Genomic DNA, 23757 nt, shown 5'->3' on the forward strand with positions numbered 1-23757 from the left:
CGGTGTTTCTCGCTTTTATTTGGTCTTCAAATTTCGAAACCCTGACCAAATGAGAAAACTTCTGAGAACTCGAAACGAACTAGAGAATTGCATCGCTTTTATGAAGAAAGGAAAATTTAAAACTCAAATTGAAATTAAACTTTTTAGTGATGACGGAGGTGAAGAATCCCTAGAGAGGGCGCAACGGTCGTTTATCATTTAGGAAGCTCAGGATGAGATGCTGGCAGTCGAAATGAAGATCTTGTTCTTGGCGTTTCTCTTCATCTTCCTGCTGGCTGTTGACTCGCAAAGAATCGCCATCAGGAGGAGTGAGTACAAAACATTACGTCATTTTTGTGTTTACATTGTGTTTTTATTTCTAATTTCTTAATCATATATTTTATTTAAAAATGTTAAAGAAATCTAGGATAAATATTAAAAAATTTACTTTATGCCCGTGATATATTTTACATGATTATTAAATAAAATTACTGTCAATACAGGTTTTAATTCAGTAACACGTCATTTACGTCTAATATTTTTTACGTCTAATTTTTTTCACCTACACATTTTTATTGAAAGAAATGATGAAAGAGGAAAAACGTAACAATAAATTAAATTGTTTTTTTCAATACTCTTAATTTATTTATTTCGTTTATATTGATAATTGATATAATTCAATTAAACGATTAATGATTGTTTTAATTTAATCAAGGATTTTATTGCAAAGTAAATACAATTTATTTTTTATTGAATGATAGTTTTAAATTTAGTGATATTTATTAGAATTATAGCAATTTTTGAATTTAGAGATAGAAGTTTCTAGTTCTTTCTCACTAAATTGAATTGAATTAAACGATTAAACGATTCTCATTGAATTAAATTTAACGATTAATTATTGTTTTTATTTAATCGAAGAATTAATTGCAAAATAAATATAATTTCTTTTTTATGGAATGATTGTTTCAAAGAAAATTTTGATTTTAGTGACATTTATTAGAATTATACCAATTAGAGTTCAGAGATAGAAGTTTCTATTTCTTTCTCACTAAATTGAATTGAATTAAACGATTAAACGATTCTCATTGAATTAAATTTAACGATTAATTATTGTTTTTATTTAATCAAAGAATTAATTGCAAAATAAATATAATTTCCTTTTTATGGAATTATTGTTTTAAAGAAAAATTTGATTTTAGTGACATTTATTAGAATTATACCAATTAGAGTTTAGAGATAGAAGTTTCTAGTTCTTTCTCACTAAATTGAATTGAATTAAGCGATTAAACGATTCTCATTGAATTAAATTTAACGATTAATTATTGTTTTTATTTAATCGAAGAATTAATTGCAAAATAAATATAATTTCTTTTTTATGGAATGATTGTTTTAAAGAAAATTTTGATTTTAGTGACATTTATTAGAATTATACCAATTAGAGTTCAGAGATAGAAGTTTCTAGTTCTTTCTCACTAAATTGAATTGAATTAAACGATTAAACGATTCTCATTGAATTAAATTTAACGATTAATTATTGTTTTTATTTAATCGAAGAATTAATTGCAAAATAAATATAATTTCCTTTTTATGGAATTATTGTTTTAAAGAAAAATTTGATTTTAGTGACATTTATTAGAATTATACCAATTAGAGTTTAGAGATAGAAGTTTCTTGTTCTTTCTGATTGAATTATTATTACTTTTTAAACTATAATCGCGAATCTTTTACTGTGATTTTTGCTTTTATGTAAACATATACTAATACACATAGTGTTATTTTCCTTATTGTTTCACAGTGTTGTGTTATCATATAATATTATAATATGTACTCTGGTGAAAATGAATAAATTGAATTTGGAAGTAATAATATAAATTTCTAAAATAATTATTGATTATTTTAGAAGAAGTATAAAATAACAAACATTTTTAAAGTTGCGTTATTCAAAAAGCCTAAAAAAATATTTTTGAATGAAACCGTATTGTATATTACTTACAAAATTCCAGGAAGGGTGATATTTAGGGGTGATAGAGGTTCAATTATGGTTATTATGATGCACTCTACGTTTGTCGTTTTAGGTTTGAAATATAATTGTTTTACCTATATAGTCTATTTGAATAATACAATTTTCGTCTTATTTTATTATTTTCTTTTTTTATGTTAGTTTATTTATGTTAGAAAAGATCAAAATTTCAATGAACGATAAATTAAAGAACTAGCAAAATAATATTTTCAATTGTAAAAACATTTCACTGAAAATCATAAAGCACTTCCACTGCTTAATTTTTTTCTGGTTATTTCTAATTAGCAACTAAAATTGAAAAATTATTTAACGATGTCATTGGAAATTAATTGTTTGGAGCAAAAACAGAACTTAAATGGCATATTAAAGATCAAATGGTGAAGAATTTCGGCACAAATGAATTACATAATTATATTTTTTTGAATGAATAGCGTTTTTCAAAATATATTCATGTAATAAGAGATTTTTTTTAATTGAAGAAAAGTTTAATTATATAAGTAAACGTTATCGAAGGTTTTTATTTACCCTAACATAAAAGCTTTTTCATAACTTACTCAACTGATCTTTCTCAGCTTTACTCATAACAAAACTAATGTCAATTAGTTACATTTTTGTTTTATCAGATCTCCTAAAATAATAGGTGATATCGGGAAAAAAATGAAAAAAAAGTTTAAGGAGATGGAAATGCATAATTTTCAGCTTTCTAATTGGAAGCTCACTTTTTTTCGTGGTGGCTCAGAGATAGCCTCCCAATGAGGTGATAGAGTTTTGACCAAAGTGTTGATATAAAAATCCCCAGTGGTAGACAGATAACTGATTAGAATCCCCTTGCCATTAGGAAAACTGCAAAAAAAATTCGTTTTTTCAATCCCATGTAACGCAAACTACTATGACAAAATGATCAAAAGATCCTCTGCGTTGGCTAGATTGTCTCAATGAAAGATTCAGGAGTACCCTTGTCTTCTGAGTCCTTGTCTAGGTTGGATTCAAAATTTCAAGGCTAGGGAGTTTAACTTTGATGTCGTAAACTAAGAATCGGATGTTCAACACTAGTTATAAAAAAATAAAGATAAAGTAGGTTTCTAACGAGCCATGGTGGTTCAGGGAATAGAGCGCTCGCCACCCATTGAGCTTCCCCAAGTTTGAATTCCAAGTCGATATGAATTCTGCACATGACTTTAGGCCCCAGAGGCTGACATAAAATATCCTTAGTGGGACATGGATCATTCTCAGTGATAAATGGATCCAAATGCCGTTTTGTTTGTATGTAAAATTTTACTCTCTATTCCATGTATGTAAATGCAGGTTAGTTCCATCAAAAATCCTCAACGTAGATTAGTTTGTTCCAATGTTTGATCAGGAGTTCTCTTGTCTTCTGAGTTAGGTTCAAAACTACAAAGCTATGGAGAGGACCGCAAAATATAAAAATGGGTCAGCTCTTTACATTACCGACTAAGAAAAACTATAAAATAATGTTTTTAAGATAACTAAAATTTTCAGAAAATGTATGATGAAGTCTAAAGATAAAATCGACAGAGGCGAGTGCAAACTTTTTCAGGTGGAATATTTGACATAAAGCAGTAAAATATGTCATTTTTTATTTGCCATGTACTGAAAAACTTTGGAAACTAATTTTGATACTTTGAGATAATAAAATTTGGTTTCCTCTGCAAAACGCAGTGCATCCTACAGCTCCATCCCCTTTTTCTCCTTCATTAATTAATTTTTTTCTTATCTGATTTTAGAGGCATTCGATAATTCAAGTATTCTCAAAATTTGAGAAGAATAATTAAAAAATAATTAATAATTAATAAATTTTTTCAAGTACATTAAATTCAAAAAAATACTTCTCCGGGAGTTTCCATGATAAACTTTAAGAACTTTTTCTACTCATCATTTATTTTCGGACGATTTTTTATTTTGATCAAGATTTTTTGCTTTTAATACGTTTTTCTATTAGTTGCGTCTCTTCACGCTAATACAAGTGTTCGTAGTTTTTTTACCCCTCTGATATAAAGGAAAATAAATTAAATTAATTATTTCTCTAATAGATTCATATATAAAAAAGACGTTCTAACGAAAAATATTTCTGTAAGAGGATGTCCATACATATGATAATCATTTTAAAAGATCTTTCCCTTCTCTCTCGCCATCTATTTTACAATGATTTTTTATTTCTACTAAAGATTTTTGTTTTTAATAAGCATGAGATGATGTATCGATTCATCAGCACTATAACCTTAACAAAAGTTGGGCTTTGCTTCATTAAATTGCATGATATAGCTCTTGATAATTTTTAGAATTTCTGCGATTTTTCTTAAAAATACAAAACACTAAAATTTGCTGCTAGTAGTTTCGAATAGGTAATTTAATAACATTCATGCCTTAATTTATATTTTTTTAAATTTGCTCTTAGAGTATAACCTTGTATTTTTGTGTAACGTGAAACCTTGTAATTTTTTGAAACATTTTGAATTATACCCAATAAATTTTATTTCACATTTTGATTATATAACTATGAGCGTTAGTTCAAATTATATTAGAGATTTAAAGGATGTTTGACGTCAAAATTCTGTAATTGTGATTTATGGCTCTTTTTAAGGGAAAGACAACCTTCTGAAATTTTGAAAAAATATTTTTTTTACTTCTTTTTAGTAAATCTGTCTATCTGTTAGTGAGTGTATATTAGAACAATGTTTCAAAACAATAAATTGAGATTCATGTAAATTAGAATTGTGTAAAACTTTTTGCATTCATGCGATAATAAATAAAATAAGCTGTCGCAAACTGTAAATTTAGTCGATCATATAAGTATTTTAATGTTCGCTCCGAGACGATAACTCCATCAATTTTTATTCGCTTCACTTGAAAGTTCCAATCAAACTAATGCAATGTTTAGTTCCATTTTGTTAATTGCAAAACATTTTTGGTTGAATAAATACAAAATCTGAACTTCAGAAAGCAATACTTGTTTAATATGTCTTATTGATAAATCAGAACTTATAATATGTATAGGTTGTTTATGAAATTTTTGAACAACCTATACATATTATAAGTATTTTAATGTTCGCTCATTAATCATATAAGTATTTTATAAGTTCGCTCATGATCATATAAGTATTTTAATGTTCGCTCCGAGACGATAACTCCATCAATTTTTATTCGCTTCACTTGAAAGTTCCAATGAAACTAATGCAATGTTTAGTTCCATTTTGTTAATTGCAAAACATTTTTGGTTGAATAAATACAAAATCTGAACTTCAGAAAGCAATACTTGTTTAATATGTCTTATTGATAAATCAGAACTTATAAAATGTATAGGTTGTTTAAAAAATTATGAAATTTTTGAACTATATGAGTAATAATAGACAAGAGCGTATAAAAAGCAAATCAAATAGTTCAGAGACACGGACAGCTGCTCCGATTCTATAACATCTCTTTCTGCCAAGATACTTCCAAATGGAAACCCTTTTTCCCTTATAATTTATACACTATTAAATACTTTAAATGCTTTATATTATAAGATATATTTTACTTTTAAATACTTTATAGCAATTATATTGGAGATTTTTTCATTAACATTTCATTAGTTTTTACTAGTTTATTTTTATCACACATCCTCTGTTATTTACTGTAGGTGACCATAAAAATTCTTGGCACAAGTTTTGGAATATTTCAAAAATGACATTTACGCAATTGTTATGAATAGAGAAAAAATGTCATTCTTTATTTCGTAATATTTTTGCTAATTAAACCTTCATTACAAAATAAATAATAATAGTAATAATGATAAAGAAATAAATAAAGTAAAAAATAAATTTAAAGTATTATCAGTCAGTAATCTGTCTGGGGAGTTGTGGAGGTTAAATAATTCACTAGTTTATGACAAATGGCATGCACTGTAAAAACTTTTGGATCAAACTACGCTATAAAGGACAGAATCTTTGAACGCATCATTTATAAAATCCATTTTACCACAAAATTCATTTTCACTGTAAAATATTATGCCTTAAATTTTGCAGTGTAATTTATTTAATTAAAGTTATTCAGTGACATTAAGATAATTATTACTGCAGAAACTGCGGTATTTCTGGTTGTAATACCAGCACCCTGAGAGCCAGTACTTTTCACCGGAATTTGATCTAGAATTTTTTTTATAATGTGTGTGGGGGGGGGGCAATATGGTAAGCATAGCCTACTAGTTACTTTTTCTTCCTAGAACCCACTTGGTTTCTACCCACCTTTTAAACTCTGGGTAGGCTTGCAGCCGCCCCTGGGAAAGAACCCTGGTTCTTTACAATTTGGTTCTTTCTGGTTGCTCAGTTCTTAACAACTAGTGTATCATTCCGGCTCAAACTGATATTAAAAATATAAAAAAATTAAAGCACTTTTTAACTGAATTAAAATGTTTTTTTTTTAAAATTCTATTCACCAGATTTCTTTCATAAATATTGCATTTTTTAGGTTTCTTTTTAATTCAATCCATGGATTACATTTATTTTATAGGAATTTTCTTTTAAGAAAAGCTTATAACTACATAATCTTTAAAACAATTTTCAAAAAAATTCATCCTTATTCTACGGAGTAAAATATAAAATAAATATTTACATTATCTTCTCCAACTTTGCTGTTCACTCTTTGTCATATTTATCCAAAAGTATTTGAGTTCTTTTTGCAAAATGTTTGCAAATAACATCTTCAAAGGATGCCAAAACTAGATTTAAAATTTAATGCAAGGATTCGGTGTTTAGGATTAAAGATTCTGATAAATCTTTGAGATGTTGCAAAAGTGAACTATTCCTTTTTTTTCCTTAAAGAAAGAGCCTTCCTTGCCAGAATAAATGCTGACAGCCAAAAACAGAAATGATCAATTGTTCGAAGGAACTTGTTATGAAGAACGTAGGAGAAGAAAACGATTTGTATCATCTGAAAGAAACTGTCAGCGGTATTTTCGCTCCCTTGTGAATTCGACACGCGAGGAATAACAGTAGACTTCGAATCAAAAGTACAATATCTAAAGATGTTGTATATTGTACTCTCCTAATCTCGTTCCATTTTTTCGTTGGAGATTAAAGTAAAAAATGACTCTACCTAAACTTAGTTCTTCTATTCTATTGTAATTCTTTTTGCATTTATGTACGTAACTTTATAAAGAAAATAAGGCCATTTTTGTTATTTTCATGCCATGTATGAAATAAAAATACATGTAATGCACATGGAATAAACTTTCAGAAAACTTTTAAGCAAAAAAATGATAAATGCTAAGTAAATGTTGATCAATGACATGATGTAAATTTGCTTAAAATATTATTTTATTTATGAACAAAAAAGCACAATTTTTTGACGTGAAATTCACATAAACCATTGTGCATTTCTTGATTTGGAAATGATTTTTCGTCTGAAATTTTTTTCAATATTTTTGGTTTATTTCATTTAAAAATATGGAAATAGTATTGAAGTAAATTTTTCGGATTCGTTTTGAAAAGATAAACGGAAATTTGAAGAATGATGAAAAGAAAGAAATTATTTAATTTTAATATTATATTTTTAATGAAAAATGGAGCGAAACAGGAACTATACCACGTATTAATTATTTTTTTTTGTAAAAAAAGCTGTTTATTCTCGACAATCTTTGTCATAACAACATAAATGTAAGAAGGAAAGAAATTAATAATAAATTGCATACATATTTTTAAAAATTCTGTATAATGTAAAAACTGTAATATAAGTATATTTTAGTTTCAAATATATCTTTTCTAAAGTTAAAATATGTAATTGTTATAACATTTGCATTTGTTTTGTAACACATGTATTTGTTGATAAATCAAAGAATTTTAATTGGTTTTAACTAGTTCAAAGAAAAAAAAGAAAGAAAGAAAGAGAAATAATGAGAGAGAATTGTTTTGTTTTGTTTTTGTCATGCTGCACTTGGTTGAAAGAAATGTTATAAGTATTTTTATTCTCCATAATATGTTATATATAGGGACCATGTTGTATTTCAATAGTATTTTGGTTAGATGGTAGTTCAAATATAATGATCAAATTTTAGATTAATGCCAAGCATGCGCTCTTTGAAAAACGCATTTTTAATGTATATAAATTTTGAACTAAAACATTAGTTCAAATATAGTTTCTTAGATTAAAAAATAACATTTTAAATAGCTACTTATTTTATATTGTTTAAAGTAAATAGTTTTTTTATGTAACTACAGTTTTGATGATCTGACATTTTGTCCGTAATTAGTCAAGGAGAACCGTAAGAAAAGCAAAAGAATATAAATAAAATTAAACATTTTAATTAATTAATTTACCCGGAATATAACGAACTCCACAACTTCTATTTTTTTAATTAATTACAGCATCAGACATTTAAAACATATAGAAGTTCAGTCAAAATGAAGATATTTGAGAGCAACGTTTCTGCAACGAAAGTCGAAAAAAACTTTCTTCCAAATTAGCTTGTTAATTAAAATTCATTCTTTTTAAAAATACTCTTTTTTGAAATTGTTTTTATTCAAATAGAAATAATATTTAACTAAAAATTTCTAATCCACTGGGTTAATTTTTTGTACTCTATTTGTGCAATGATAAAAACTAAACTTTTAATGGTTTGTTTGCACTTAAATACGGCAAGGGAAGAAAGTCAATTAGCCTTTTATTTTTATCTGAATTTATTCAATGTTTTTATCTAATTTTAATCAAACTACCTAATAGATATAATAAAAAAATTTTTTTTGAAAAAAACTTACTATTAGTTTAATATGATATAAGATTATTACTTGTAAAATTTTTATCGATTTTCAGAGATACTAACTTTGGTGTTTATACTGAGTTATTAACATGTCACAAATATTTTATTTACCTTTAAACTTCATTCCTCTAATTTTTTAATACTATTTTTCTATTACTTGAAAAAAAATGTTTTTTTTGCGAATGCAAAAGTTTTATGAAGTTCGGCATAAGCCTTTGTCCCCAAGAAGGATCAAACAAAAAATAAAAACTTTTGGGTTCAAGTCTGGTGAATAATGTGGCCATTCCTGTGTCTTAAGAAAGCATATATAATATGTCATTTACTTTTGAGAACCTTCAAATCTGTGAATTGTCTCTGGAGCAGAATCTTGTTAGTCTACCTTTGGTTTCCAAAGAATTTTTGCGATCATCTTTCCAAAGAGTTAGCAATATAATGCGATAAAAGAATCTGGTATTTAGCTTGGTTGCAATATTGAGGTTTATTAAAGAGGTTATTTTTGGTGCAAAACATAACCTCATATTCTACCTCAGGTGCATTTAAATCTGTCAACCTCAAAGCGATCTCAAAAACACCTTACTTTTTTATAAGGGTCAGTGGATCTCTTGGCACTGTAGACTAAGTGGTTATGAAAAAGCTGACGCGCTGCTGTCGAAGAGTGCTGGTGTCTTAAAACTAGCACATAGTAAAGTCACATTTAGTACAATTCAGCTTTGTATCAAGATCTCCTCTCGATATCAGGAGAAACTGGGGGTTCAGATCGCTACCAAAATGTTGGTTATACTCAAAGAAAACCTACTTGCCCAACTGGTCCCGCCATTAGGGAGTTGAATAGTTAGACATTTAGCTCATCAGGACTGTCTTTCTGGGAATCTTTTTAAAATTAGTATGCATCCAGACCTCCACTGTACACTTTCAAAACCATATTTCCTACTGTGGACCTTGGTAGGAAGTATGGCCAACATATTTCCTACTGTGGATGACTAATTTCTACCTTGGTCCAGTGGTGTTGGGAGGCGAGAAGCCAAATAAAACAATGACTTTTTTATTGTTTCTTGTTTTGACTGTAACATGTTTTCAAGTTCTCTGTCATTAAAAATATGACTCTTGTACGAAATGAATGAAAGAACTGAGATATTTCTGAAGACTCGCTTAGTCCATATTATGACCGGGATAACCTGGTTGGTAGGGCACTGGACTCACGTTTGTGAGAACGGGAGTTTGAATCCTGGCTGCCAAAGACTCCCCGTGTAGTAATGTAGACTGGTGCAAGTTAAATCTCTCTGGTCACAAAGTTCTCTATGTTCCCATAACAAATCAATACCTCTGGAGGTATTGAAATGGAGATTTATCGTTCTCTGATTCAGGATACGATACGTGGATGAATACGATTTGTGGATGAATGAATGGATGTATGAATGGGTGAACGGGTGTGACGTATGGGTGGGGCAGAAGTCAGATTCTTGGTCATAGATTGCTAAGCCAGAACAATCACTCCCCCTCTGCCTTAATGACCGACGACAACAATAACAACAACAATCCATATTATGAAATATTTACCCCGACCTGCCCCAATTTAGGGCATACGGGTAAATGTTTATTGAAATCAAGAAAAACAGAAAAGAACATAAAATACAAAAAGTGCAAAAATACGAAAACACTACAGAGTCTGATGGCAACAGCAGTAAAACAATTAAAATGCTCCGAGAGTCCCGCCTTATAGTGCCGAAGCCGACGGGATCTCCCTTTTAGTTAGCCAAAGACACAAATGATAAATTTTACAACACATCGCAAGAAAGTACGGTATGACATACAATGCATCATGTGCAGGCAGTACATAGGATTAAAACGAGTAATAATACAGAGTAAGTTGGATCGCTAAACCAAAGCGATCATTAACATTGTGACAGGTTAATAAATGACACAAAGTATAAACTGTTGATGTATTCAAGAACAGTAAAACATAAAGTGAACCATCAAAATAACGTGTACCTGAAGTGAACATACGAAAGCATTAAAAGGTCACAGGTGAACGGAGGTCCCAAGTTAATATAGGTCAAAGAACCAATACAATCGATGACAAATTGACAACAGGTAAGACAGTAGAACAAGGCGTAAGGAGCCAAGAAAATCTCAAATGTAAAACAAAAGGAGGTAAAGATGTAAAGTGGTAAAACAAACAATTATCAAATACAATTAAAATGGGATGCTAAAATTTGCAAAGCAAGGAAAGGCAATGTAAATAAGTCAATTAAAAAGCGCAATGTAGTAAAAAAATAGATTAAAACAGAATTAAAAAGCGAATAAGATAGATAAAACATCAAAACATTGTCAAAATAACGGAAAGCGTACAGGCGGGCAGCCCAACAACCGGGATTGAGTTTAGTTCGTGTAGAGCGGATCCAAAATGTCGTCAGGGGCGAGTGCGTCCTCCAGGGTACGTTTAATGATGTCTTTAATATCCATATCCATAACAATCAACAATCCATATTATGAGAAAGATGTGCAGAATGTGTGAGGAACTGAGGTTATTTTACGTCAGCACTGTGACCAAACATAAAATTCAAATTCTCTAGTCTTCGCTGAGATTCGATCCTGTGTATCATATTGATGATAACTTTTATTCACCATTTTTTTTTAATCTTTCAAGGGTTTCTCAGAGAGGTAATAATAAGCGTACAAAAAATATGTTTATCCGTGCTAAAAGCTCGAGCACTAATAAAGCCTTTTTTTATATCTAAAATAAACGAGTTAGAAAAGCTGTAACCAAGCATTTTTTATGCTTATATATTTAACCAGTTGATGTTATTATTGATGTGTTTTACCGTAATTTCGTAGCAAAATGAAAAGCGCCTTTCGTAGGATCAGACTTCTTGCACTCAAATCAATACTTTTTTTATTTTTCATTTTTTTTATATTAAAAACGATATTTATAGAGATTCTTTTCAAGATTTTTGTCGAAAATTCCAATGACTCGTGTTAGTTCAAAGCCTTTAACTTTTCTCCTCGTTCATGCAAATGGGATACTTTAATAAGTGCTTCAGTAACACTGTAACTTCTTCAACTGAAACACTTGTACTTTTCGTTGGAACTGAGACTTCAGAATCTTTCCCCTAATTAGTATGTATGAAATGTGAACCTAACAAACGCTTTTAAAATAAGTATCCTTTAATTTCCACCTTACTTAAATACCAGTGACACTTTGAAAATTCTATTATGCTGTCGCCTACACTAAAAAAAATTCAGGATTGAATTACAGTAAAACGTACTGGCATCCTGAGTGCATCATTCGTAAAATCCATTCTTAATGTACAGTAAGATTCATTCATTACATAAAATTCGTTTTTACTTAAAACTTTATACCGTAACTTTAACAGTATTTTTTGTTAAATTACAGTGGATCAGTGATGCTACAATAAATAATACCGTAATAATTACGGTACATCAAATATTTTGTTCTGCCAAATTTTACGGTAAAATTGGATTTCATGATAAAAAGTACCGGCACACTGAGTGCCATTACTTTTCCTCGTAATTTGGATTGAAATTTCATTTCTTACCCATACCACAAGAATTTATTGAAATAAATGGAGCTTACATTGATTTGACAATCCAGGTTGATTAGAGCCATTCGTTTCTTTTTACTACTTTCTTTTCTTGGTGGGCATAAATGTGTATTTTATCTTCTCTCTTTAACCACAATTTTGATATCTAATATGCCAAATAATATCTAATATGATATCTGATGTCTTTGATATCTAATATGTAAATTGTGGGGTATCTTGTGAATAGCACTTATCTTCTCCATAGATCTCTTCCCATTTCACCCTACATTATACCTGTAAAAAATTTTTAATTAAGGTCTAAAAGTAAATTTTATTTAAAAAAATAAATATATTACACTGGTGTGCAAAACTTAAGCAACAAGTGGTTTTTCGGCCACTTCTCCCCAACAAAGTATAAGATAGCCATGAAATTGCAGTATAATATGCACGTAATTCAGTAGAAAGATTATTTGCATGCAAATTTTAGAAATAAAACGTCGTAGGCGATGTAAGTGTACGTAAACCTTGTGGGTCGGCGCTCGCAGCTCAAAGCTGTGATAAAAGGATGAAGATCACTGTAGTTAAAGACATCGCTGCAAGTGCAAGTGATTTCTTTTGTGAAACATGTCTTCAAGAAATCATTTAGACGACTTTACTCGAGGAAGAATGATTGGGAAGCTTAAGGAGGGGCGTTGTGTGACCAGTGTCGCCGAAGAGTTCGGGATCAACAAAAGTGTTGTTGCTCGTGCTTGGAATGCCTTCAAAACTACTAGTACAGCTGTTCGGAAGGTTGGTGGTGGCCGTCCAAGAAAAACAGCACTAAGAGATGACCGTTACATTGTCCTCCAGGCGAAAAGAAACCGTTTTCAGTCAGCGAGCGCCATATCTCAGCAACTGTGCACAGCCACAGGACGACAAGTATCAAGATTTACAGTGGCCAGACGCCTCCACAAAGGTGGCGTATTTGCTAGACGTCCTGAACGCTGCATACCTTTAAAAGTTAGCCATCGGCGGCACCGTTTAGAGTGGTGCAGAGAACACGAAACCTGGACACCTCATCAATGGAGTCGCGTCCTCTTCACAGATGAGAGTCGTTTTAGTGCTACAAGCGATTCTCAACGTGAGTTGATCTGGAGAGAGGTTGGAGCTCGATTTCATCCCAATAACATCGTGGAAAGAGATCGTTACGGTGGTCCTGGAGTTGTCGTCTGGGGTGGTATTATGTTGAACGGGCGGACTGAGCATCAGATCTTCAACCGAGGTTCTGTAACTGGAGACCGCTACTGCAATGAGGTAATCCTACTCCATGTGCGTCTGTTCCGAGGGGCCATTGGACCAGACTTCATTTTTATGGATGACAATGCCTGACCACACCGTGCTGCTAATGTTCAAGAGCTACTGGAAAGTGAAGATATCACACGAATGGATTGGCCAGCTTACTCTCCAGATCTAAATCCCATAGAGCACGTGTGGGATGCATTAGGGAGACGTGTTGCGACACTACAGTATCCTCCTGGTAGCACCCATCAGCTGAAAGATGCGTTAAAGGAGGAATGGAGACGTTTTCCCCAAGAACTCCTGAATAATCTGGTGCTTAGCGTGAAGAGACGATGCCAAGCAACAATTACAGTAAGGGGAGGGCATATCCCATACTAGAGAACATCTGCCAGTTGTACTTACGCTTCTTCAGGCAATCATGTGTAACGTCACTATATGTCAAATAAAGACTTTTTTTGTTCCATACCCTACTTTAAGCTTTATATTCATTTCTGCTTCATTATTCTTTTACCATCGTTTAAGCACAAAATAATGTACATCATATTCAAATTTCATGTCAATCGGATGATTTCTTGTAGAGTTATGACGAAAAACGCACTTGTTGCTTAAGTTTTGCACACCAGTGTATTTAAGAAGAATGAACAATATTAACTCATAACTTTAGAAAAAAACAGAATAATTTTCTTGATTAAGTTTTGTATTTGTGAAAACTTAAGTGATACGCAATATAGTCATAAAACAAATCCTTAGTCCTACTAGAGCCCCCCCCCCCCCAAAAAAAACGTGATTGCTAATTAAATCTAAGTAATCGAAATAATTCATCCATTTGATTACAAATCTTCTTACAAGTTCTCTTAGCTAATATTAGTTAAAAGAGTAAATATTTTTTGTTAATTTATCTTTGTATAAAAGAAGATTTCTTTCTTTGGGTAACTTTTAATGCTTCAGAAAAGGTTTTTACATTCTGTGTATCAGTAATCTTATTTGAGGTTGTGAAGCAAAATGGCGGTTCCTTTTTATCTAAGTACATAGGAAGAAGTTTAGAAATCCTTTTATCTACGGAAAATCTCGCCATCCTTTATGCTTTGATTCAATGAGAAACTGAAGAGCTTTTTGTGAAGTCTTTCTGTTACTTCCGATTCGATAGTAAATTGATTCTTTTAGTTCTCATGTGTTTTATTGCCTTAGATAAAGCAGTCCTCTTTTTAATGAGAAAGATTAAAATATTTTTATTCGTTCCCGTTCGTTTAATCAAAATCTTCAATACCTTGATTAAAAAGTTTTTTTCGTTTAATTTGAAAGCATTCATTAAATTACATGATTTTGATGACAAGAATGAAGAATGTTGGGTGTATTGATGATTCAAATTACCAGCCAATTGCATATTATAAGATGTTAATTTTTTAATATTTAATCCAATTATATTTTTATAGACTATATGTTTTCAAAATTATTTGATTCCTGAATTATTTATTACGAAATTATGAGTAGTGATTTCCTGTTATTTCGGATTGAAAATATTGCTTCTAAGAAAACAGTCCTGATGTTAATGGGAAAGATTAAAATTTTCATTCATTTCCGTTCATTTAATCAGGACCTTCAATACCTAAAATGAAGCAAAATGTTCAGCTTAAAAGTGTTTCTAAAATTACACTCTTTTAATAACCGAGAGTGAGGACAAATTGAAAGATCAAAATGAATTTTCCACGAAAGAAAACATTCTGGTAAAATTTCCGTTCTGCATGGCAATGAAATTTCTAGTAAAAGAAATAATAAAACAACGTAATCCTGGCTAATGAAACCAAATATAAATTCAATTGGTAATTTTTTCCATTCATATGGTAACGGTTTACCAGAACTTTTACTTTTTAAAATTAGAGTTCTTATTAACACACATTTAGTAAAAAATACTAAACTAAACTAAACTCAGTGGCATGACAGCCCATAGAGGGCCAAGGCCTACTGTGCCCATCTCAGTTTTCTTGACCTTGAGCTCTGGGGTGCAGGAGTAGATGTTCCGGTCAGGTGGTCAGCCGAATGCGAGACCCCCAGTGTTTAGTTCCCAAGCATGCTTGGTAACTCATTTATCGAATATTGCCACCCATTTATCGACCCACTGAAGTGATGAAAGGCTGAGTCAACCTTTCCTGGCCCGAGGATCGAACCCAGGACCTTTGGCACAGGAGCGCAAAGCGCTACCACTCAGCCACCGGGCGTCATTAGTAAAAAATACATAACTGAAAAATAAATTTAACCGAATAAATGATTTTTATACCATGTTAAATCGTATATCTTGTTAAAATATCATGTTTTTATATCATGTTAAAATTATCTTATTTTAACACATTTATCAAATTTTATTTCACATTATAAAATTATATTTTATTATTAATTTTTCCAAACTCATTACCAAAGCATTTTGGTAGAAATGCTGAGATTGTCGGTGTTTCCATTCAGCCAGAAACACGCCAAATTTGACTGTATTCTGGGAGTTTTTATCATATTTTCTTCTCAATGTAGTAAAACAAGTCTATAATCTATTTTAATAAGTTTATTTTTTAATAAGATACTAATTCATATTTAAACTTTGTAGTACATCAATTATCTTTTTTCCTAAACTGCATTTTTCCAAAATTATTGATTATGAAAGTAAGAGTTTCAAATTTTTTTTTCCTGCTATTTACGATTCAATAGTAAATGTATTATTTTATTGCTGGAGTGTTTTATACCTTCCGACAAAAATGTTCTCTTCTAACCCTTTAACGTGGATTTTTTATTAAACATATTTTTCATACTTTTTTGCATTATTTTGCATTAATGTAGGTATAAATAAGGGAAAAATTATTATATTTAGCATTTTAATAATTTATGATTATGAAAAACATCATGAAATACCAAAGTCTTTTTCTGTGTTCAAAATCTTCCAAACATGGTTCACTTCCAAACATTAATTTTTTTTTTAAATTTGCACTTATTTGCAGACAGCTAAGAGAAACAACTATTCATCATTTTAATTTTTTTAATTCACGAAATCAATTATTGATAATTTTTTATTATGAATAAAATGAAATTTTTTTCTAACTACTCTTTCTGGTTTTTATGTTTTAGTACAAATATAACTCCGATAATCTAACAGATTTTCTTTAGTAACTATTAGACTGTAATTAGAGAGTCAGAATATATATATATATATATATATATATATATATATATATATATATATATATATATATATATATATATATATATATAAGGGACACCGGTGTCTCATCTGCGTCAAAGGGTTATTGAAAAGATTGAAATATTATTACTTTTTTTCTGTTTGATTTAATAAAATCTTCAATGCATTGATTAATTTTTTTAAAACTAAAAGTACTTATTAAATTGCGCACAAGACTTTTAATGGAATTAAAAAATCAATTTTTATAAAACAAGCCTATTATCTGTTTTGAAATGTTATTTCTTAATATGTTATTAATTGAAATTTACAGCTTGTAGCATAAATTGTAATTTTTTCAAAATTATTTATTATAGCAGAATTATTTATTCTGAAAGTAAGAGATGCTTATTGTTGTTTATGTTTTCAATAAAAAGATTTAATAATTGAAAAAGCGTAATTATCTTCATTTCAATTTGGCGTAATTGCAAACATATTAAAGACAAAAAGTAGCGCAACTAATAATTAGAAGTTATATCAAATAAAATACTGTTCTAAAAGTAGCGCCATAGAAAATTATGATGCATTCAAAATAAAATAAATCGGTGAAATGCGAAGTGAAAGAAAAATCAATTTCTGATAAATAATTTACTTTCATCTTTAAAATGGATTTTGAACGTATTTATTAGAGGGGGCCAAAAAATGGTTATTACAGAAAAACAACTTTTAATAGCAAAAAAAAGGAAGTAAAAATAAAAGAAAGAAAGAACGAAAGAAAAAGTTATACTTTGGAATCCTTATGTTGGGAAAAATAATAAAACAGCTATATTTTTAGGGCACGCATGATCCTCAAAGTTTGAAATGAAGCTTGAAAAATAGGTTGAATTTGAGAATTTTTTATTAAATCATAAATATTATAAATTTTTATTTTAATGCTAGTCAAACGTTTCCTTTTATTCCTTTTAATGCATCTTTAAAAATACTTACATTCTTTAATATATGCAGTAGAAATGCAACATTATGTTGTACAACTACTAAAGAAAGTCAAATTTTTGTTAATTTCATAAAATTTTATAGGTTATAAGGGACTTAAATCTGTTAAGAAATATAAATATTTTTAAAAATATTTATATTGTTTAATATTCATGGATAAAATACTGCATAATGTTAAAAAGCTAAAGAAAAATCAGATATTGTTAATTTCGCGAAATTTTCTAGCTTATGCGAATTCTATAAAATTGTTAAAAAAAGTATTTGAAGTATTTTAAAAATACTATATAAAAGTATTTTAAAATATTTATGTTCTTTTATATAGAGAGAAAAAACACTGCGTTATATTAAAAAGCTAAAAAAAGTCAAATATTGTTAATTTCATGAAATTTTCTAGCTTGTGCGAGACTTAAAAACTGTTAAAAAATATAAATACTATATTTAAAGTTGTACGCGGAGAAGAGATGAAGCAAGTGTATGAAGATGTACTCGTATGAAGAGAGTGTTAATAGAAAGTAAGTGGATGGTATTATAACACAATTAATAATATTTGTATTTTAATTAAAAAAATTAATTTTTGACCTTTCTTTTTATCAAACTTTGAAGGTCATGCGTGACCTAAAAGCATAAATATTTATTTATCTCTATTATTTTTACTTAAAAATATTAATTAATGTAGAATTGACTTTGATTTATTAAAGCGGCGAATTGCATTGATTGAGTAATGTAACAAATCACCCTGACTTATTAATGAAGTATATTACATTTAATTATGAATGTAGTAAATAACATTTATTGGTGAATCTAGTAAATAGCATGCATTGATTAATGTCATAGTACATTGTGTAATGTTAAAGTGAAGATTTATTGGACACATTAAAATTAAGAAAAGTATCTGGTTCTTTTCACTTGATATTATACTATTTTAGATAAATGTATGATATTTCTACTCTAGATTTATTAACAAAAGTACCTTGGTCTTTCAGATTGGAGTAACACTTGCTAATTTTCGAACAATAAATGAAAATTGGATTATCGATACCAAATTATTACAGATTTATTGGAAATATTAAAATTAAGAAAAGTATCTGGTTCTTTCCCCTTGATGTAATACTTTTATTTTTGTCTTAGATCTCTACTTAATCTTTACAGATTTATTGGATTTATTATCAAAAGTATCTCATTATTTTTCCTGAAAGAACGAGATGCTTTTTTATATTTGGTGTAATATTTTTAATTTTCAAGGTATGTATCAATGATGATACATATCAAATTATTAAAAATTTATCAATCACAACAAAACTCCAATGTTCATTAAACAACAAAAAGCCTAGCATATCCTAACTCCTAAAAAATTTTAATAAATTTAACAAAAATATTCATTTTTTACATCTTGGGACACTATAAGAATTTTTATTTTAAAATTGCGGTAAAATAACCGGTAGCAGTCTGTCCATCTAAATAACTATAAATTTTACGGTTGAGAACATTTCTTACCTTTACGGTATTTAAAACATTTACAATTTTATGGTTGAAAAACAGTAACTAGACCCAGGAGTTAGGTTATGCTTGGCGTTTCGTTAGAGGTAATGAACATAGGAGTTATACTGAGTTGTGTTTTGTCAAATGAACCATGAAATGTGGCTCAATTAGTTTTTCGAATGATGCCAAGATATCTTAAAAATTAAGAAATACTAAACCTTTTGTGCTAAGTAACTATATGGTGCAGCCATCTATGCGTAAATGAAAGGAAACTGGTGAAGAAATAGATTAGAAATAGTTCAAATATTCTTTCCTACCTGGATCTTATCTGTTTACCAGACTTCGATACTGCTCCGTCGCTTGACTTCAAAAGAAAACGAACTCTAATAATAAAACAGATTTAATAAAAGAGGACGGACATAGCAAAAAACGATCTTCTTTCATCGAAGCTATAGAAATCAAAACTGAAACAAAATAAAAACATTAATATTCAAAATATTCATTCAGTCTGCGCGCCATCTGTTGGCATTAAAGTTAATCTGTTTCAACTGGAAACTGTCCATTTGTTGAAGGAATGGATGTGCAGTCAACGCTGGAATTCGAACCTCGTACAGTCGATCACGATATTAGCCTTCTCAACTATAATATGTACCCAGCTACAAAAGAACTTAATGTCTTCATTTGGTGAGCCTAGTTGGTGCTAAAAAAATCTTGTTGTTTAACCCTATTAGGTGAAAACAGTCAATAAACGATTTTTCTCATTGTTAATAGTTTCAATAACATCTTTTTTATGGTTATTTGACTGTTTTGGCTGAATATAGTAAAATAACAGTCAAATAAATTGTTATTTAACCATTTTTGCAAGGAATTTCTAACAGTGTATAGCACTAAGTTTCAATAATCGAATTAATGACATTTTTTACTCATTTACTGAAAATTTATTGGGCATATTTACTCTGAAGTAAAGCTTATTTTACATCGATGAAACTTTCCTTTCCCAGTTTGCATTAACTGGAGAAAAAGTATATCTTCAAACAGATACCCAGCTATTGTCTGTTTCAAAACATTGTTTTTGACTAATAATTTATTCTAAAAGCGTTCTTTTTCGAATTCAGTTTTTTCATCGGATCTTGCCGAGAAACTTTTGAACTCATATATTTATAACTTTTCATTCCTAAGTCTAAAAGGGAGATTAGTAAGCCATACCATCGAGAAGATCTTTTCAAAAATGACAATATTTCGGGTTTAAACTTTATTTCAATTTTAAATTTTCTTTTTCTGTAACATGAGTCGGTCTCAGGAGGCTTTCAGAAATTTCAAATCGGTATGCCAGTCATGCCTTCAAGAATGTCATAGAATTGCCAACCGAGAGAAAAGAATATCAATGAAATGTCAGAAAATGTCGGCATTCGATTCTTGCAGATAATATCTACTGATATAGGCTTAAATTTTCTAAAAATAGTAACCAGCATCATGGAATGCGGATAAATGACTGAAAACTGAATAGCGAAAAATAATATTTACTCTGAAATCGATTTTATGATGAACGCTTCAAATAAAATGACACAAATAATAAATAATATATCTAACAGAATATATCTCTTTTAGTAAATTATGAATTAGGTAAACACATTCTGTAATAATTTAATTAATATCTTCGATACAAATGTTTTTTAAAAAAAATTTTTTAATGAAATATTTTAATCCCATTCTATTCAAAATTGATGCATTTCGAATAATATTTGCATTAGTTAAATTTAAAATTAGAAAATTAAGTTACCTTGATTTATTTTAAATGAGATAATTATATTTTAAACAAGTTTACCGTTACATAAATTTATTATTTTAGTTTTTTCATAAAATGTTTTTTTTCAAAGTTTAGTAAATTCAGAATATGTTGTATATTTTATTATTTTTAAATTTTTAATTTATTGATCAAACTCATTTGTAAAATTAACAAATGGAAAGTAAATAAGGAATTGCAATACTTTTATTAAATATTAAAAAGGTTATTAATTATATCATTTTGCGAAGTCGTGACTTTTCCATGTTGTACCTAATACCAAAATAGTAACATTTAATTTCTGCAAATTTAGCATTTCGAAATTACTATCTATTCGGTGCATGTAATTGACATGTATCAAAAAATAGATTTAAGTAAACACTAAGCTACTTTAATTTCTATAGTTTAGAAAGTAATTACTTTAAAAAAAATAAAACATCTTCCCTTAATAAATTTTTGCATCGATATTAAACGGTTGATTTTATTTCATTGGGTTAATAATTTGGGCATACTATAAATTTCTCACTTTTCTCTACTTTAAATTGTCTTCTTAATATTATTTTTGGGTAAATGAACTAGAAATTTCATTTAAAAATTATGGTAGAATAACCGGCAGCAGACTCTCCATCCGATTAACGGTAAAGAGCGTTTTTTACCTTTACAGTTTTAAAACCATTTACAACTAGTATGGTTTAAAACCATGAATACAAAACTGCACGGTTTTTAACCATTTACTAACAGCATGGTTTCAAAACGATAAAAAAGGGAATTTACCAGGACATAGGAGCTCATCTTTCTTTTGGTAATGCACACAGGAGAGAGCAGGACATAAATTGAAAAATGCAGGGCACTGGAAACTCTTTATGCGATGAAGAGAATACAGGAAATGAATGCTGGGATTCGAACCCCAATACTGTCGGTCACGAGACTGATAAATTACGTCTCTCGGTTATATATGCACGCAGTTGCAAGAAGCTAAGTGGCTTCGTTTGGTGGGCTTAGTTAGTGTGATAAAATTCAGGTTGTTTAACCGTATTAGATGAAAGCGCTTAATAAACGATTTTTCTCACAATTAATTAGTATTACCATCTTATTTATTATTTTTTGACTATTTTGGTTGAATATGGTAAAATGAAATTCAATGAATTAATGGTAAATTAAATTAGCTGTTATTTAGTCATTTTTCAAAGAAATTTCTAACAATGTGCAATGAAATTATTCCTTTACTATATTTTCAATAGGTTTCTTTACACAGTATAATAGGTTATTAGGAGAATTTCATTTATTATGAAAAATTGGTAACATTTTTTGATTAAATCACTAACCTCAAGATTTTTTCAACTATAATAATTTATTTGCTCAGCTTTTATTCGGTGAAATTTATAGCTAATCTAAATTAAGTTTTATTCTTAAGTTTGAAACTAAACTATATTTGGTTCTATAGTTTGTTGAAAACCAAAAAGCAATAGATTAACAACAAAATTGTCTAACGTATTTAATTGTTTTTTTTCATAAAAAATGTTTTATAAATATACTTTAATCTAAGTAAAAGAATGAAATGTGGGGTTTAACACCCCTAAACGTCTATCGCTGTAGAATTTACTTTAAATAATAAAAATGCTGAAGCAGGAGAAAATAACAAGTCTTAAAAGGAAACTTTTAAAATGAGCTGAAAAATTCGTTAAAATTTACTATTTAATTATTCATTTAAATATTCAAGCAACGCTAAATCTTTTAATTTTAACCAACCAATTCTGAAACGTTCATAAACTCTAACTAGTTTTAATCATTAATAGCAAATTACCAGACTAATGATAACTTTACCATGCAACCTTTTACACACAGAATTTAAAATTCACATCATCTATGGCGCCATGATGACCGGAAATACTTTATTAAACGCATTTCCTGTAGTCTGATTATAGTGAACACATAATTAACCAATGTTTGCCCGGCCTTCTTATTTCCTTCTTGGCAGAAAACGAGTCTAATTACCTTCTTAAGAATTAATACTGAATTCTCATCTAAAAGTATTCATTTATTTTATAGAGAAATAATGCATAGTACAGTTATACGAAATATTTACCAAATTTGCAGATTAATTAGTATTTTTGAAACAAATGGCTCGCTATGTTGCAACAAAGCACTTTAATATGCTTCTATTCATATTTACAAGCTTTATCAGCCCCATATGAACTATTTAATTACATTTTATGAATTTTTTAAGACATTGCTTTAGTCTAAATTTTGTATGACACATAATAATTTTGTAGTTTGTAAACTTACTACAAATACTTAATACATAATAATTTTGAAGTTTGTAAACTCGTTAATAAATATGTTTTAGTGTGGAAATTAATGAAAAATTTTATTTATATTGTTTACATTTTACCAAATCTAGACAATAATTTAGATACGATTATTAAGTGTTAGAGAGATTCAAACTAATTTTTGTTTAAATTACAAATTTAATTTTTACTTCAATGCACTGTAAAAAACTCCGGATTAAATTCAAATTATGGTATAAGATGCCGGCACATTGGGTGCATCATCCGAAAAATCCATTTTACAGCGAAATCCATTTTAATCGTAAAATATTATACTGTAATTTATACAGTGATATTTATTTAAGAGTGTTTTTGAGATTATACGGTAATTATTATTGTAAAAATTACGGTATATCAGATTTTTTTGTTCCGCAACAATTTTAAGTAAAAATGAATTTTACTGTCAAAAGTAACTTGAATGTCGATACTTTCTGCAGTAATTTGATTC

The 23757-nt window shown here is 29.1% G+C and overlaps 1 protein-coding gene across 1 annotated transcript in view; it reads left to right on the top strand.

Annotated features, from left to right (window-relative positions):
- The first annotated feature begins 220 nt into the window (after positions 1–220).
- Positions 221–23757, top strand: part of LOC107454888 (locomotion-related protein Hikaru genki) — a 54186-nt gene continuing 30649 nt past the window's right edge. Inside the window, exon 1 of the mRNA XM_043044004.3 lies at positions 221–308. Within this exon, the coding sequence (XP_042899938.1) occupies positions 233–308 (76 nt within the window). The 5' untranslated portion in view covers positions 221–232. The remainder of the gene's footprint in view (positions 309–23757) is intronic.

The sequence above is a fragment of the Parasteatoda tepidariorum genome, chromosome 8 (genome assembly GCF_982258835.1).
Source record: "Parasteatoda tepidariorum strain Cologne lab strain chromosome 8, Ptep-v5.0, whole genome shotgun sequence".
Taxonomy (NCBI): Eukaryota; Metazoa; Arthropoda; class Arachnida; order Araneae; family Theridiidae; genus Parasteatoda; species Parasteatoda tepidariorum.